The sequence below is a fragment of the Parasteatoda tepidariorum genome, chromosome 7 (assembly GCF_982258835.1).
Source record: "Parasteatoda tepidariorum strain Cologne lab strain chromosome 7, Ptep-v5.0, whole genome shotgun sequence".
In the NCBI taxonomy this organism is placed as follows: domain Eukaryota; kingdom Metazoa; phylum Arthropoda; class Arachnida; order Araneae; family Theridiidae; genus Parasteatoda; species Parasteatoda tepidariorum.
This window is the reverse complement of record NC_141761.1, coordinates 90,859,897-90,875,762: the sequence shown is the minus strand read 5'-3', so window position 1 is coordinate 90,875,762 and position 15,866 is coordinate 90,859,897. Positions and strand designations below refer to the sequence as shown.

The 15,866-nt window shown below is 31.7% G+C and overlaps 1 protein-coding gene across 1 annotated transcript in view; it reads left to right on the top strand.

Moving 5' to 3' along the window:
* Window positions 1-4,975, top strand: part of LOC147807313 (uncharacterized) — a 66,160-nt gene extending 61,185 nt beyond the window's left edge. The window contains exon 3 of the mRNA XM_087168879.1: window positions 4,740-4,975. Coding sequence (XP_087025005.1) covers window positions 4,740-4,975 — 236 coding nt within the window. The remainder of the gene's footprint in view (window positions 1-4,739) is intronic.
* The last annotated feature ends 10,891 nt before the right edge of the window (window positions 4,976-15,866 follow it).

Below are 15,866 nucleotides of genomic sequence, written 5' to 3'. Positions count from 1 at the left end.
CATTAAGATTGAGTCCTACAGTGTGAAGTTCCGATCATTAGATTTAAAGCTATTCAGGTTGGTCCGTTTCCTTGGTGCACTATACAACTCTTCTTCAATCACTTCTGATGGTTTCTATATTTCTAACACAGATGGAAATGTTTTTTAATCAGTGAAAAAAAAACACCCGGAAGAAATAGATTTCTTTCAAAAAGGGTAGGAAAAAGAGTGAATCACTTTTTCAAGAAGAAATATCAAATACTTAAAAAAATTTTTTAGCGTTTTTTTACTGCAATCTAGCATAAATCAGAGTATTATTTTTAAAGTTATTTAATAGAACATTTCTAAATATGTGAAAAATAAAATGCAGCAATTTGAAAGAAAAATGATGCTAATGATTCTCTTAAAAAGTTGAGATAACTGTTCATCAATATTTAACATAGATTTGCAGAGTGAAAAGTGATTCTATAATATATAAAGAATTTCTAAAATATCAAAGTCAAATTTTATTAATAATACTGAATAACAAATCGCATATGAAACGCATACACTACTACAAATCACATTTTGTTAACAATTGCAAATGGCAAACAAATTTTTGTAATAAAGTACTGTTAATTAAGAATGTTAGAACGAATTTGAAACAGATATAAATTTTTAACAAAACTACAAAACTGAATTATATAATAGAATAGTAGTTATTTTTTTATAAAAGTTTATATGTGTAACCCTTTTTATTTTCTGGTACTATATAAAATTTAATTTGTTTGAATTTAAACTATTCTTTTAATACTTATTGTTAAATGATTACATTGGTCATATTTAACTTTTGACTAATTTCTTACGATTTTTTCTAGTTTCCGATTACATTGGTCAATTTTTGTTTCCTTCTCATTGACTAAGTTCTAACGTTCTTTCTAGATTCTTTTATTGTCCTGGAATGCAAATATACCCGACATCATGGTGTTTAAAGGAGATTTCATAATGGTATGATTAATTTTAAAATATTACTAATGTATTGTATTAATCATTAATGATAATCAATCGTAAAATCAGCCATGACTAAATTATTTAAGAATAACGACGTCACGAATTCATAAAAATTCAATCAGCTTTTCAAATAAAAGACGAAAACATTCCTTAAGACAATAATTGGATTTCTGAAACTGTTTATGCGATTCCTTTGAAAATGATTCTTGTTCTGACAAGATCATTTCAGCTGCATTGAATTGAAATATTGCTGAGATATTTATTTATTCCCCAATGTTTCATAATGGTTTATGTATAGTCAGTAAAGTCTATGCCTATGATTTTGAATTACGTTTTCTTCATGACATTGGAATTTTTGAATAAATAAATTAGATTTTTTTTCCGATCTCACATTGTTCGAGATATAATACTAAATTATGAATGAAATCAAATCTAAATTTAGGAGTTGAGATTTGGTTATTGAAATAGGTTCTTATTTCTTTTATTTGTGTCATAGATGGTCGTACTTCGTATTTTTTCACCGTTTCTTTATGTAAATGAAAAGGAGAAGAAATGCGTGTAACTTTTCCTGCATGCATGGTTATGAATGAAAAAATATTGTTAGCGAAAATATGTTTAACTAAAAATATTTCCTAATTTAATTACTTACTTAGAAATTTGTGCATTACTATTTTGTTGTAGAGCTCTTGGCATTTCCGGCAAAATTAAATTCCTAGTGCACTTTAGCATCCAAATAGAGTCTCGGTGCTGTCATCTAGTGTGGCAGAAACTAGACGTCCAAATTAACATGACCAACGATATCTCACCCATTGTGGTGGTCCTGAAAGAGTGGATACCACCTCTGGAGAACGCACTAGGTCTGCTCATCGGCAAGACCGATTGTGCAGCTTATTGGAAATAAAAAATAAAAAAAATAAAAAAAATAAATAAAGAAAAAGAGTTGTTGTAGAGCTGTTAGCGTAACATGAAAAATTGTGGTTTTCAAGCTTAAATTATTTGCCCTTTGAAGAATATGTTACACATTTTCGAGCTTTACTTTAAATTTATAATTTTAGGACCCCTGATTACCAACCAAACACAAAATAAAAATTTTAATTGAGCATTTTTTTAAAAAAAAGTATCGAAATCAGTCGGATATCTTAATGATAGCAACTAGAATCAACGATGACTAGATTATTTAAGAATAACGACGTCGAGAATCCATAAAAAAATCAATCAACTTTTCAAAAGAAGCAAAACAAAAAAAAAAAGCATTTCTTAAGACAATAATTGGATTCTGAAAATATATATGCGATTTCTCCACAATTCCCTTGAAAATGATTCTTGTTTTGACAGAATCATTTCAGTTGCATCGAACTGAAATACTGCTGAGATTCATTCTTTCTATGTTTCATAACGGTATATATATTGTCAGTAAAATCTATGCCTATGATTTTGAATTGTGCTTTCTTGATGACATTGGAATTTTTGAATAGATAAATTTGATTTTTTTTTCCGATCTCACATTGTTCGAGATATAATACTAAATTATGAATGAAATCAAATCGAAATTTAGGAGTTGAGATTTGGTTATTGAAATAGGTTTTCATTTCTTTTATTTGTGTCATAGATGGTCGTACTTTGCATTTTTTCACTGCTTCTTTATGTAAATGAAAAGGAGAAGAAATGAGTGCTATGGTTAACTTTTCTTGCGTGCATGGTTATGCATGAAAAAATATTATTAGCGAAAATATGTTTAACTAAAAATATTTTCCAATTTAATTACTTATTTAGAAATTTATGTATTGCTATTCTGTTGCAGAGCGGTTAGCGTAACACTAAAAATTGTGATTTTCAAGCTTAAATTTTCCCTTTGAAGAATATTTTATACATTTTCGAGCTTTACTTTAAATTTATAATTTTAGGACCCCTGATTACCAACCAAACACAAAATAAAAATTTTAATTGAGCATTTTTTTAAGAAAAAGTATCGAAATCAGTCGGATATCTTAATGATAGCAACTAGAATCAACGATGACTAGATTATTTAAGAATAACGACGTCGAGAATCCATAAAAAAATCAATCAACTTTTCAAACGAAACAAAACAAAAAAAAAAGCATTTCTTAAGACAATAATTGGATTTTGAAAATATATATGCGATTTCTCCACAATTCCCTCGAAAATGATTCTTGTTTTGACAGAATCATTTCAGTTGCATCGAACTGAAATACTGCTGAGATTCATTCTTTCTATATTTCATAACGGTATATGTATTGTCAGAAAAATCTATGCCTATGATTTTGAATTGTGCTTTCTTGATGACATTGGAATTTTTGAAAAGATAAATTTGATTTTTTTTCCGATCTCACATTGTTCGAGATATAATACTAAATTATGAATGAAATCAAATCGAAATTTAGGAGTTGAGATTTGGTTATTGAAATAGGTTTTCATTTCTTTTATTTGTGTCATAGATGGTCGTACTTTGCATTTTTTCACTGTTTCTTTATGTAAATGAAAAGGAGCAGAAGTGCACGTTGTTTTTAAATTTGTTTGTATTCATGATAATGTATGAGAAAACATTGTTAGCGAAAATATGTTGAAATAAAAATATTTTCATGAGCAAAAAAAAAGTATATTTTATTAAAAATGTTATCGTTTGTTATTTATAAGTATGGATATTTAATAAAAGCCCATACAATGGGCGTATTTAAAATTTTTTTTTGAGACCTTTTACTTCCATAGTATCTTTTGTAATGAATTTCTCAAATAGCTGAAAAAATATGTAGAGTTTTTATTTAATAGAAACTATATGATTGCTGCAAATCTCTAAACTTCACCAATGCTACGACAGCTTGTTAAAGTTATCTTTAAAAAGTTTACTTTACCAGTAACGCTTTTTATTGCTAATGATTTCATAAAAAATAACGTAACACTTTTAGAAAATAATTGTTAAATATAAATCAATATTCCCCACATACCAATTTTTTTTCTTCAATTCACTCAAAGCTGCAATTTTTTTTCAATAAGAAAAAAATTCTGGTGAAACTACCGTGCTGCATGATAATGACATTTCTGGTTAAAAACAACAACATTATTCTGGTTTATAAAACGAATATGTATGGTATTTGAACCATTCAAGTGGTTATTTTTCCGTTCATTTGTTAATGATATACCTAAAATAATAGTTTTAGAAAACTATAAATCTTATTACCACACATTTAGTAAAAAAATACAAAACTGAAAAGCAAATTTGAAAAGTTTTCAAAAAATACGAAAATGGTTGAATAATTTTGTAGAATACTAACTATAAGATGGAAATCTTATTCATCATTATTTTTCATCGAAAATCTATTGTCTGGGACCGGAAACGTCACGCAAATCCCAATTAAAGTATCAAGAATCCCTTCAAAATGTCTCTGTATATATATCAAGGTCAAGTATTTTTAATTAGTATATATTGATTTCTAACTTTTGTTCGAATTTGTAGGTAGAAACTAGCAAATTATTTTCTAAATTTTTCCCAGTAAACCGAAGCATAAAAATAATTGTATTCTGACACTTCTGAAAGGTTGGATGGTTTTTGAAGATATTGAAAATGTTTGAAATAAAATTTGTTTAAAATCTAATTTAATTTTTCTTAATTATGTAAAACTATTTATTAATACTTGGTTTTAAATCAAAACAAGAATTATCAGTCTACGTCTTTACCGTGGTGCGCTGAAATTTAGAAACATTGGTTGACCAAAAGAAAATAACATAAAAATAATTGTAATTTAATTATAAAGGATATTATAAGAGGAAGCGTACAGCATTCCATGCAGCTTCAACATTATGCCACAATTCATCGACCGTAGTGACTGACGGCTGGAGGCGTGCCAGTCGATCGGCAACCATTGACCAGACGTTTTCCATTGGTGAGAGATCAGGAGAACATGCTGGTCAGGGCAACAGGCGAGCATGTTCTGTGTCAAGGAAGGTCAGGACAGTACGGGCAACATGCGATCGTGCATTGTCCTGCTGAAACGTATCGATATGAAGGCTTCGAAGACAAGGTAGAGCGACTGGCCCTAACACATCAGAAATAAAACAGCCGCTGTTTAAAGTGCTGTTCAAAGCGAACATGAGGGGATCGAGACGTGCATCCAATGGCACCCCATACCATTACTACAGGTGATGGGCCAGTATGACGATGACAAATGCAAGTTGCCAAGGGGCGTTCTCCACGATGTCACCAAACACGGATGCTGCCATCATGATTGTCGTATACAGAACCTGGATTCGTTTGAAAGGACGACGTCATGCCATTCCTGCCTTCAAGTTCATCGTTGACCACACCATTGGAGGCTCTCCTGCCTGTGATGCAGCGTCAAGGGCAGCCGAAGATATGGTCACCGTGCTGACAGTCCATGCTGCTGCAAACGGCGTCGAACTATTCGTGCAAACACTTGTTGTCTGGCAAATGATTCCATTTGTTGACTCAGGGTTCGCGACGCAGCTGTACGATCCCTTAAGGCCACGTGGATAACATGTCTGTCTTCTCGACTGTTAGTGATGGGGGGCCGCTGAGACCCTGCACGGCATTAAATCTGACCGTCATGAACCCACCGATTCTATATTCTCCTAACAGTCATGGGATCTCGATCAACGCGAGCAGCAATAGTTCGGTATGATAAACGGCAACCCCAGTAGGCCACAATTTGCCCCCGATCAAACTCAGACACGTGCTGGTAGACATTTCTCCTTCTTACACGAGTCATAACAAAACCTTTTTTTTCCAAGAACAACGCTCAAATTCAATTTCTGTATGAGAAACTTACTGTCAAATCTCTTCTTTTATACACATTGTAGGTGCCGCCTGCTTTGCATGAATGCGCTGATAAGCTAATCATTTCCATACCACAACATGCTTTATCCGTCCTGCAAATTTCACGTTCGTGGTGTGCCGCCTTTCTTGCGTTGCAATTATTATATACATTAGTGTATATTCTACGTCTACATACAGAATTGTCTATTGGAAGCCCATTGAGAGATTTCTACTAATTAAAACGGTTTTACAAAATTTGCGCTTTAAACCTAAATGTACTTTGATCAAACTGTTTAAATCTTACATAAACTCTAAATGGGCCCAGTAGGACAATGGACTCGTGTTCGTGAATTCGAATCCCACCGCCCTTCAAAAATCCCAGTGTATTAAATGGTGATAGGTGCGCGTTAAATCTGTCAGGATCACAAAGTCCTCCAAGTTCCTATAGTAAATCAATACCTTTGGGATTACTGAATTGCAGATAGATCATTCTTTGATTCGGGTCAAAATTACGATCTGTGGATGAATGAATGGAGTATGAATAAATTTGCTTTGTAAAGTGGACTGTGACGAGTGTGTGGTTGAAGTCGTATTATCGGTCATAGATAACGCCACAGATAATAAGAAACGCATCTTCTACCTTAAAAATTGCTCGGTATCCCATACCATACTTGCTGGTATTGGCAATTTGTTGATGGTATTGGCATTAGTAACAACAACAACATAACCTTTAAGTTTTAGATTATATATTAAAATCAAAAAGTAAAGCACTTTCGAAACAGGCAGTTATTGGCTAAGCGAATGATTTAGTTCAAGACGTCAGAATTTCGGGAAAAACGAAGTGATAGTGAAAATATGTCAGCATTGTGCCCATCGCACCTTTTCGATGTAAGCTAGTTCCATGTAAAATTTCAATTCAATATTTGTTTTTATATTTATGATGTATCAAAAGCATTGGATTATTTAAGATACTAGAGGAAGAAAAATTATGAAAACTTTTGCCGCTAATAATATTTGTTTATTTCTCTCATTAATGTTTATTTTATTGATTCTTATATTTTTGAAATTAATTATATGTTTTTTAGGGTAATGAATGAAAAAGGAACTTAAGTTCCATAACAGTTCCGTACAGATTTTAAAAAATCACTAAGAAATCACTTTTGTTAGTTTTAAATGACTAAGAAAATATTGCTTTAAAATGTGTTAAAATTGTTATACAAAAGATTTTATTAAAGAAATTTTTAAGTAACTTTTAAACTTAGAAAACCTGCTTGGGGCATAAAAAATCAATTAATGATCTTTAAAAAATTAGCCTTGTTTAAATGGCATGTTATGTACATATAATGTAATTTTATTAATATTATGCGGATTGTGCTGTAATTTGAATATTTTTTTACAGAATTAATTAATTTAATTAGATAATTAATATAAAATAGATATTGTAAAAATTTATTTATAAGAAGTAAGTTTTCAAACTTTGCTCTTATAGGAAATTTCCGTTATCTTTGTGTAAATTATTTTTTCGGTAATCTCCATAAAACTTTGTTACGAACCGGAAATTACTTTTCTTTTGCTTCTCCTAATTTAGATAGCAAACGGAAATATTTTTTTTCCCAAGGTATTCAGGCAAGTTTTAAAAAGCTATAGTGATGTGACAAGATATTTGAAGAAAACTGTAATAAACAAAAGCTTTCAAACGCAATAAGCTTAAACTCGAAAAGAAGCAAAATTAACAAGCTTAAAAATAAATAAATAAATAAATAACTCAGTATATTATTTGAAATGAGCAAAAATAGAATTTTGATGGAATAACTTTCTGCGAAGGAACATTTTTGGCGTTATAAAATGAAAAGAAGTTCCTTGCTGTGATCGAATGGAAAAACTATAAGCAACAATAGTAAGCAATTTAATTTTCCAAATTCGATCGAATTTGAATGTGCAAAACAGATTCAAGTTAAGCCACATGTCTAGCTTTGAGATTTAATTGTTCAGCTTACGTCTCCTGTTAAAGCGATTTATATACAATAACTAATACTGTTACTTTAATAATTTATATACAATACTAATACTGTTAATGTAATAATTTATATACAGTCTAATGTTATTACTGTAATAATTTCTATACGACACTGATACTGTTACTCTGATAATTTATTTACAATACTAATACTTATTCATAAACAAGACAAATTTGTTTTTAGTTTGAAGTTGCTAAAGTTTTTAATAAATTCTTTGAATTACTATTTTTAGAAACTTTTTATTAAATATCTAATAAATATTTTAATCGAAGACATTATACTAAAAAATTATCTTAAACTATTTATTATAATTTAGGGATATTTAAATCCAACATAAACGGGACGTGTGCCCCTTGTGTTGAGGTAAACAGCTTATACACTGCTGGACAATTGGTAAGGACGTATCACAAATTGCAATGTAGCATAACATTAAGCGAGACATGAAGCCTAGTAGGATAAAATATAGTTGCCACACTGTTCAGACATTAGAATAAAGAATATTCATTGTTCTGGAAAGTACAAAAGTTATGAAACATCTGAAAGAAAAAAAATGTTCATTTGATGCTGCTTATGGAAAAATGGAACAATGCATCTAAATGTCAGCAGGCATCTTGAAGAAAGGTGTCAGTACGGGATATGTCCACTGTGGAGTGTGATGTAACATTCTACACGTCGTATCATACTTTGCACAACATTATTCAGCAGCTGTTGAGGCAATTTATCCCATTCCTCTGACAGTGCACGGATGAGGGTGTTCTTGTTTGTGGGAGGATAGTTTCGACCAGCAAGTTGCCTACCCAAAGCATCCCAAACATTTTCAATGGGGTTTAGATCTGGAGAACGTGATGGCCATACGAGACAATTAATATCCTCGCTGTCTGGACAATCCTGAACAGCAAGTGTTCGATGACATTTTGCGTTGTCGTTCGAAAAAACAAATTTATCACCGACAGCACCATGGAAAAGACGAACATGAGGAAGTAGAACTTCATCAATGTATCGTTGGCCCGTCATAGTCCCATTCGCAACCCCATGTAGGCGCATGCGGCCATTGATCATGATGCCGGTCCACACCATGACACTGCATGTCGGATATCGGTCCCTTTCCTCGATATTTTCTGGACGATAACCACTACCACTCTCGTGCCAGATCAGTTGGCGTCTACAATCCGATGACAGACTGAACCTACCCTCATCTGAGAATAGTACGCATGCTCAGTCCTGTTCAGTCCAATTGTGATGCTCACGACACCATTGCAAACTGGCAGTAAGGTGCTGTCTGGTCAATGGGACACACACAACAGGTTTGCAAGCGTATAGTCCTCCGCCCCTCAAACGTCTGGCAACAGTTTTTCGGGAGATCTTTTATCCTGTGGCAGCAAGATACTGATTTGCCACCTACTGAGCTGTGGTGCGCTCGTTCCCTTTTGCTAATAGGACGATGTATCTGTCTTCTGCAGGCGTCGTACTTCTAACACGACCTCCTCCGTGCCGCCTACTACACATTCCAGTAGTTTTAAATAATTTCCACAGCCGTGAAACAATGTTGTAAGCGATGTCAAACTCCCTGACAACATGGGTTATTTTTCGCCCTTCTTCGATCTTTCCAATAATTCGGCTACGCTTAAAATCATCTAAGTGATATCGGGAAGACATGCCGAAAATTTCAACTTGTCAACTAAGTCTTTCCTGTAAAACTTTGACTTGAAACAACAGCTCTCCACACGCGTCAAAACCTTTAAAGCTCTTATCAGCGTTATCACGTGATGAAGAGACTTGGAAAAAAATTTTTCATACGCATACCTCTTCTTACTATATCCCGCACTTATTCTAATTTTCCACATTTTGCTTCCTTTCATTTTGTGGTTGGTATGGATGATAGTGTTATCCGTCCTTAGCAATTGTCCAGCAGTGTATATAAGAATGGTACAACATTCGAATGTGATCATACTGCTCTAAATTCAATTTATTAAGTGAACGAGAAAATAAAAACAATGAATTATAAGCAAAAAATCGAAAAAAAAAGCACATGCAAAACAAGAAAACTTTAAAAGAGGTGTATCTTTAGATCGCGGGATAAGTACTGAAGCAGGATAAACATTTTGACGAAATACGGTTCTGCAACGAACATAATTCTGTTACGTAATATTTGTAAAGTTACGCATTTCCTTTGACGGAACTAAATTTAGCATGAAATAATCCTTGTAGAAGAAACTTATCGAAAGTCTTAATAGGTGAATGTTTACTATCTTCATGATTTAAACAGTAATTAAATTGAATTCGTTTAATTTTATAAGATGTAAAGAAATTTAAGGCACGTTTAAAAAATTTAGTACTGTTTGTATTGAGTTAAGAAAAGCTTTCCTAAGAAAAAGCTATTAGTAAGTTTCTTTATAGTTTTAAAAAATGAAAATATTTTTTCAAATTAAACCCGAAGCTTGCTATAGACTGCTACTCTATGTAGCAGTCTAATTTTATAGTACGGACAGTTTTATTTGCAAGTTGAAAATTTTATATTTTCACGTAATGCTCTTTTCATGTTATTTTTTTTAAAAAACAAGTACCGCATATGGATTAGCTTTTCATCACCCGAATGAAATAAAATGAAATTCGTTGCTAATAAAAGACAGGAATTTTATATTATTTTTTTGTGGTTCGTAAAACCAATTGAATTTTTGAATTTTATATGCTTTCTTTTTCATCAATATAGAAATACAATAACAGAAAGAAATATGTAAATCAAATAAAAAAATTTTTGAAAATAAAATAAAAAAACGTAGCTTTTGAACATCTAAAAAAGTTGAAACAAAATTTAAGAAAAAAAAAAACAGTTAGCATGAAACCAAATAAATTAATCGAATCAAGTTTGCATTCATAAATACGGAATTGGAATTCCAGCGAATGATATGGGGCTGCCTATTTTTATTATGCACAAAGCGACCTCTTTCAATTTCCTGTTTTTTGATTCATTTATTGCTTACGGCAGGTGAACATAGAATAAAACATGATTGTCTGGTTTACTTCAAGCATTCTTTTGTGACACAAGAAATAATATGCAATGGTTGTCGTAAGTTTCTTAGAATTCTATTCAATAAATATCATCTCATCACACTGCGGTGAATTGAAGCATGTGTGTATATGATAATAAACAGACATAGAAAATAATTGATTTAGGCAGGGGAGGCCAAAGCTTTTGGGAAGAGTCTGATGAATAAAAAGTTATGCTTGTCTCTGCAAAGATACTAAATTTTTTTAAAAAAAGTAAACGAAAATATTGCTTATTCTATGACCTTAGGAGTTTTACGGAATTATTACACTTTTTTATGGAAGCAAAAGCAGACCAGATTTAAAAATTAGCAAAATTAATAACTTAAAAGTAAAAATTTAGGTTTTATATGTAATAAATTTTTTTAAGGGTTTAGTCAATTATGTTTGAAGTAAAAAATTCGAATGAAAAAGGAAATTTATGGCTTGAAAAATTTAATTCTAAATAATTATTTAATATTTTTGTTGCTATTACTAATACCACTTGCCAATACCAGCAAGCCTGCTATGGGAAGGCTGAGGGAAAATTTCTTGTTTTTTTCAGTGGCGCTATGTCTGGCCAAGAATACGACTTCAGTCATAGCCCGCTTTACAGAGAGGACCCATTCATACATCCTTTTATACATCCACAGATCGTAATTTTGATCTGAACTAGAGATCCATCATTCTACAATTCAGTACTTCCAGAGGTATTGATTTGTTTGTCTTGCTTCTGCAACATCTGCCATTTTGTTGTTTTGTTGTCGCCATGTTTCGACTGATATCTGGATACTATTGTCTGAATAAACATTTGTCAGATAATTTTCTGAAAATTTTATTTCATAGCCGTCGTTGAACAACCAGCCCGATTTTGAATTTACGACTACCAATGTTCAACTCCGTAGCCTTGTAATTTTGAACCCAAATAAGAAGAAAAACAAAGGAAAGGAAGAAGACAAAGGAGAAATTTGCCTTCGTGGGGGACTTCTTGATGGAACTAACCCGAATTTGCGTTACATAGAGAGGAAAAACACGAAAACCTCCTACGATAAGCCTGAATGCAAGGGGACTCTAACCTATGATCAATTTACTCCTGAAATTATTTTACGGTTCAGAATTTGTATCGAGCAACCATCACTGGGATTTGACTCCGATTCACCTCATTGGAAGGCGAACGCTCTTTCCTCGGAGCCACCACGTGTCCCTGATCCTTTTTGTACCTTGTGCAATCTCCACGAAGAGATGGACTTGTATCAAACTGTTCAGATGCCCTGCTCTTCCTCGGACATCGGTCTCATTTATAGAATTATTCATCTTTTATATGGTACTATTTTTAGTCATCTTTTTGAAATTCAATTGTCTTTTAATGGGTCCTTGCAGATAAAAACAATGTTAACATTGAGATGATTCTAATTGAAGAACTTCTTTAAGCCTAAATAGAGCGTGGAGTTAGCGGAAGAATGTATCCAGCCGAAATTTTGTGTGTATCGGATCGATTAATATTTATTTATTTATTGTTACTAACACATATACGCAAGCTTGTGTGCTCTTTACACGTTTAGCTTATAAGCTTTTTTTTTTAAGTTGAGGAACAGATAGTACAGATAGAAGATAAAACACAAATATACATACGGAGCAGGATTTGAATTCGCTGAATACATACTATGGATATCATAGTAAAGACTTCTCTAATTTGTGCTGTCTGTTCTTTTAGTAGACTAAAACTTCAAATTTTTTTTTAATATTTTATAAGAGTCGTTGAACAACCGACCGACTCAATTTGTTGGTTTTTGTTACTAATGTTCAACTCCATAGCTTTGAAATTTTCAATGAAATCCAAAAGACAAGTGAACTCCTGTATCAAGTATTGGAAGAAATTTGCCTTCGTGGAGGATTTTTTTGATGGAACTAACCCGCATTTGCGTTACGTGGAGAGGGGAACAACGAAAACATTCCACGGTGATCCTGACGGCAAGGCGACCCTAACGCATGATCCGTCTACCACTGAGGATATTTTACGTCACTATGGTTGGGGCGAGCCGGGTGCGGGATTCGTATCGACCAGCTATCGCTGGGATTCTAACCCGGCTCAGCTCATTGGAAGGCGAACGCTCTCGAGCCCCGATAAACAGTCAAGCTGATATAAGTTATTTATTGGAAGAAAATTTAATTAAAGGAAATAAATGTGCAAATTAATGTGCTTTTCAATGCGAAAAAAAGCCCTGCATATACGTACATAATAATAAATAAATATTATTTTACATACATATGCAGGCTCATGTGATCAATATAAATAATGGCTTGTAACTACTTGCCAATTTGAGGAACAGAAAGCAGAAATTCGAGAAAAACAGCGCAAAGATATTGAACCTGCTACTTCCACTCTTTTCCCTCCAAAGGAATACACCCCTCATAAATGGAGGTCCCAATAATGTTTAGTGTTTGATCGTTTTACTAACAATAAATCCCAGGACCCTTCCTCAAGGTGCGAAATCATTGTTTCACTAAACACGAATCTCGCTATAACACTGGATGTATCTTCTTCCTATCTCTCTCAAACTGTAGTATCTCTGTTCTTCAAATGGACATGAGTTTTTGGCATTTATAAACAGACCAGCATAAGTATATGAATAAATTATTAAATCTCACTACCTCATTAAAAATTGATAAAATAGACAGCATAGTTTGATCCATCCGAATAATTTTTTATTCTTCAATTTAAGACTTAAAAGCATCATATACGCCTTTTTTGTCTTTGTTATAATTCAGAAATAATTAACGTTCATCTAACTCCTATCAATCACTTCAGTAAAACCACTATTTTTAATAAACCGTAGCAATTTAAACAGCTTATAAGGTCTATTTCCAGTCTCTATGGTTAAAGGCACAGCCATTAAACTTTTAAAATTACTAAATAAATGGTAAAATAAATGATTGGTTATGATGGCAATCTGGTAAAATTATCATGATTATCTATAAATAGCGAAAAAATTACCAAATAAGTTATTTAAATATCATAAATTTTGGTCTATTACCAGTCTCTATGGTTAAAGGCACAGCCATTAAACTCTTAAAATTACTAAATAAATGGTAAAATAAATGATTGGTTATGATGGCAATCTGGTAAATATATCAAGATTATCCATAAATAGCGAAAAAATTACCAAATAAATTATTTAAATATCATAAATTTTGGTATTAATTACTAGAATTCTTGCTTTTTAATTTAATCTTTTTATCAAAAATGTCTTTATCGTGCAATTATAGTAATTTTGCCAATTTTTTTTCTCAATGTGGCACTGTAATATTTAGTCACGTGCGTAGTTGAGTGTTTTTCGAATTTTTACAAATGTTTTGTACATATTTTAAAAATAGTTTAATTCTTTAATAGATGTTCGTGTGTTATTGTTTAAATTTCACCATGTTATTAATTTTAAAGTAGATAATTGAAAACGCCCACTTCAAAATTTTGAACTCTGAGCAATTATAGAAGTCTAGACTTACATGTCGACAAATATAATTTCTATTGTGAGGTTTATTTATTGCTCTTAATTGGCAACACCCATTTAAAACTTTTCAAGGTTAGAAACCTTTCTAGGTTAAAAGCTTTTGTTTGCAACTATTTACAAATGAAAAGTTTTGAAAATAATGCTTTCTGTAAGAGACATAATTGAAAAAATTATTGTATTTGCATTCAGCTCAAACATTGATCTTGAATTCTTTAGCTGTTCTTAAAAGCATAATTCAATTATGCATTCTAATTTTCAATAATAGCAATAGTGTAGAGTTTCCATTAGGGAAAGATTTCGACAATGAAAGCAATATATAAAAATAATTTTAGTAGATTCCTATTTGGATTGTTCTTGATAATTTAACATTAAGAAAAGCATAGATAAGTTTGTTTATGAAAATTATTTTATGTATTATTTCCATTATATATTAATATTAATACATGTGACAGATGCTACTATAAACTTGAAACATTAAGATGTGCAGTGAATTATAATAATTTACAAATGTAAATTCAAAAATTGTGCTGCTGATGATTAATAAATGAGTGTGCGAGTGAAATGGTATAACATGGTAATACATTGATTTTATAACACGTCTTTTTAAGAAAAAGCTAATTTTTTAATATTTTATGTACTAAAAATTAGTGAAATGAATTTTTTTCTTCTAATTCAAAAATGCTTCATTCGAGATGATGTACTATGAACAAAACTAAACGGAACACCTTATTAACTTTTTATCTAGTTATCCGATCACATTAATAATCGGTTAACTTTAAATGTGCTTCATACAGTTCCGTTTATATGCCGCTCCGTAACGACTATCTCTAATGTACAGTGCGCAAAAAAAAAACAAACAATCGAATTTTAAAAAATAAGTTTTTTTTCTGGAACCATCAATTAAGCCCAAAATTTGTTTTTCTGTAAGTAAAACTGCATTTTTTTAAAAAGATATAAAAAATTTTATGCTTTACAAGTCAACATTCTTCGTCTATAATTATATAAAATAATAAATATTTATTAAAAGTCATTTTTTGCATGAAATTATCGCTAAATAAACAAATTTTACAATTGTGTGCAAAAATTTTTCAAATGGCCTAAAAAATTTCCAAGATCTGACGAAATACGAAGAAATAAAGTAAAATTAACATTATGGGGTTCAAGCTTTGAACTGCCCTCCTGACCAAACTATTAGGATCATTTTTCCCAGATTGTGGCTACCCCCTATACTTTGGGGGTCAGAAATCCGAATTCGTCGAAAATTGTATATTTATTCAAAGGAAGTAAGTTTCTGTACCTAATTTTGCTGTTTAGAATATCACCTACACTAATTAACTAGCGTATTTGACATTACCCCCTCGAACCATTAAGATTGAGTCCTAGAACGTGAAAATCATTGATTTTGAACGTACTGATCATTAAATAAAAATTGTTTCAGTGCGGTCAGTTTTTTGTTTAAAATTGTGTATTTTAGGAATCTTTATATACTGCAGAGTTCTTTCTGGGAATAAAAAAGGTTAGGATACTTTTTCACAGTTTTGAAGTGGCACTTACTTA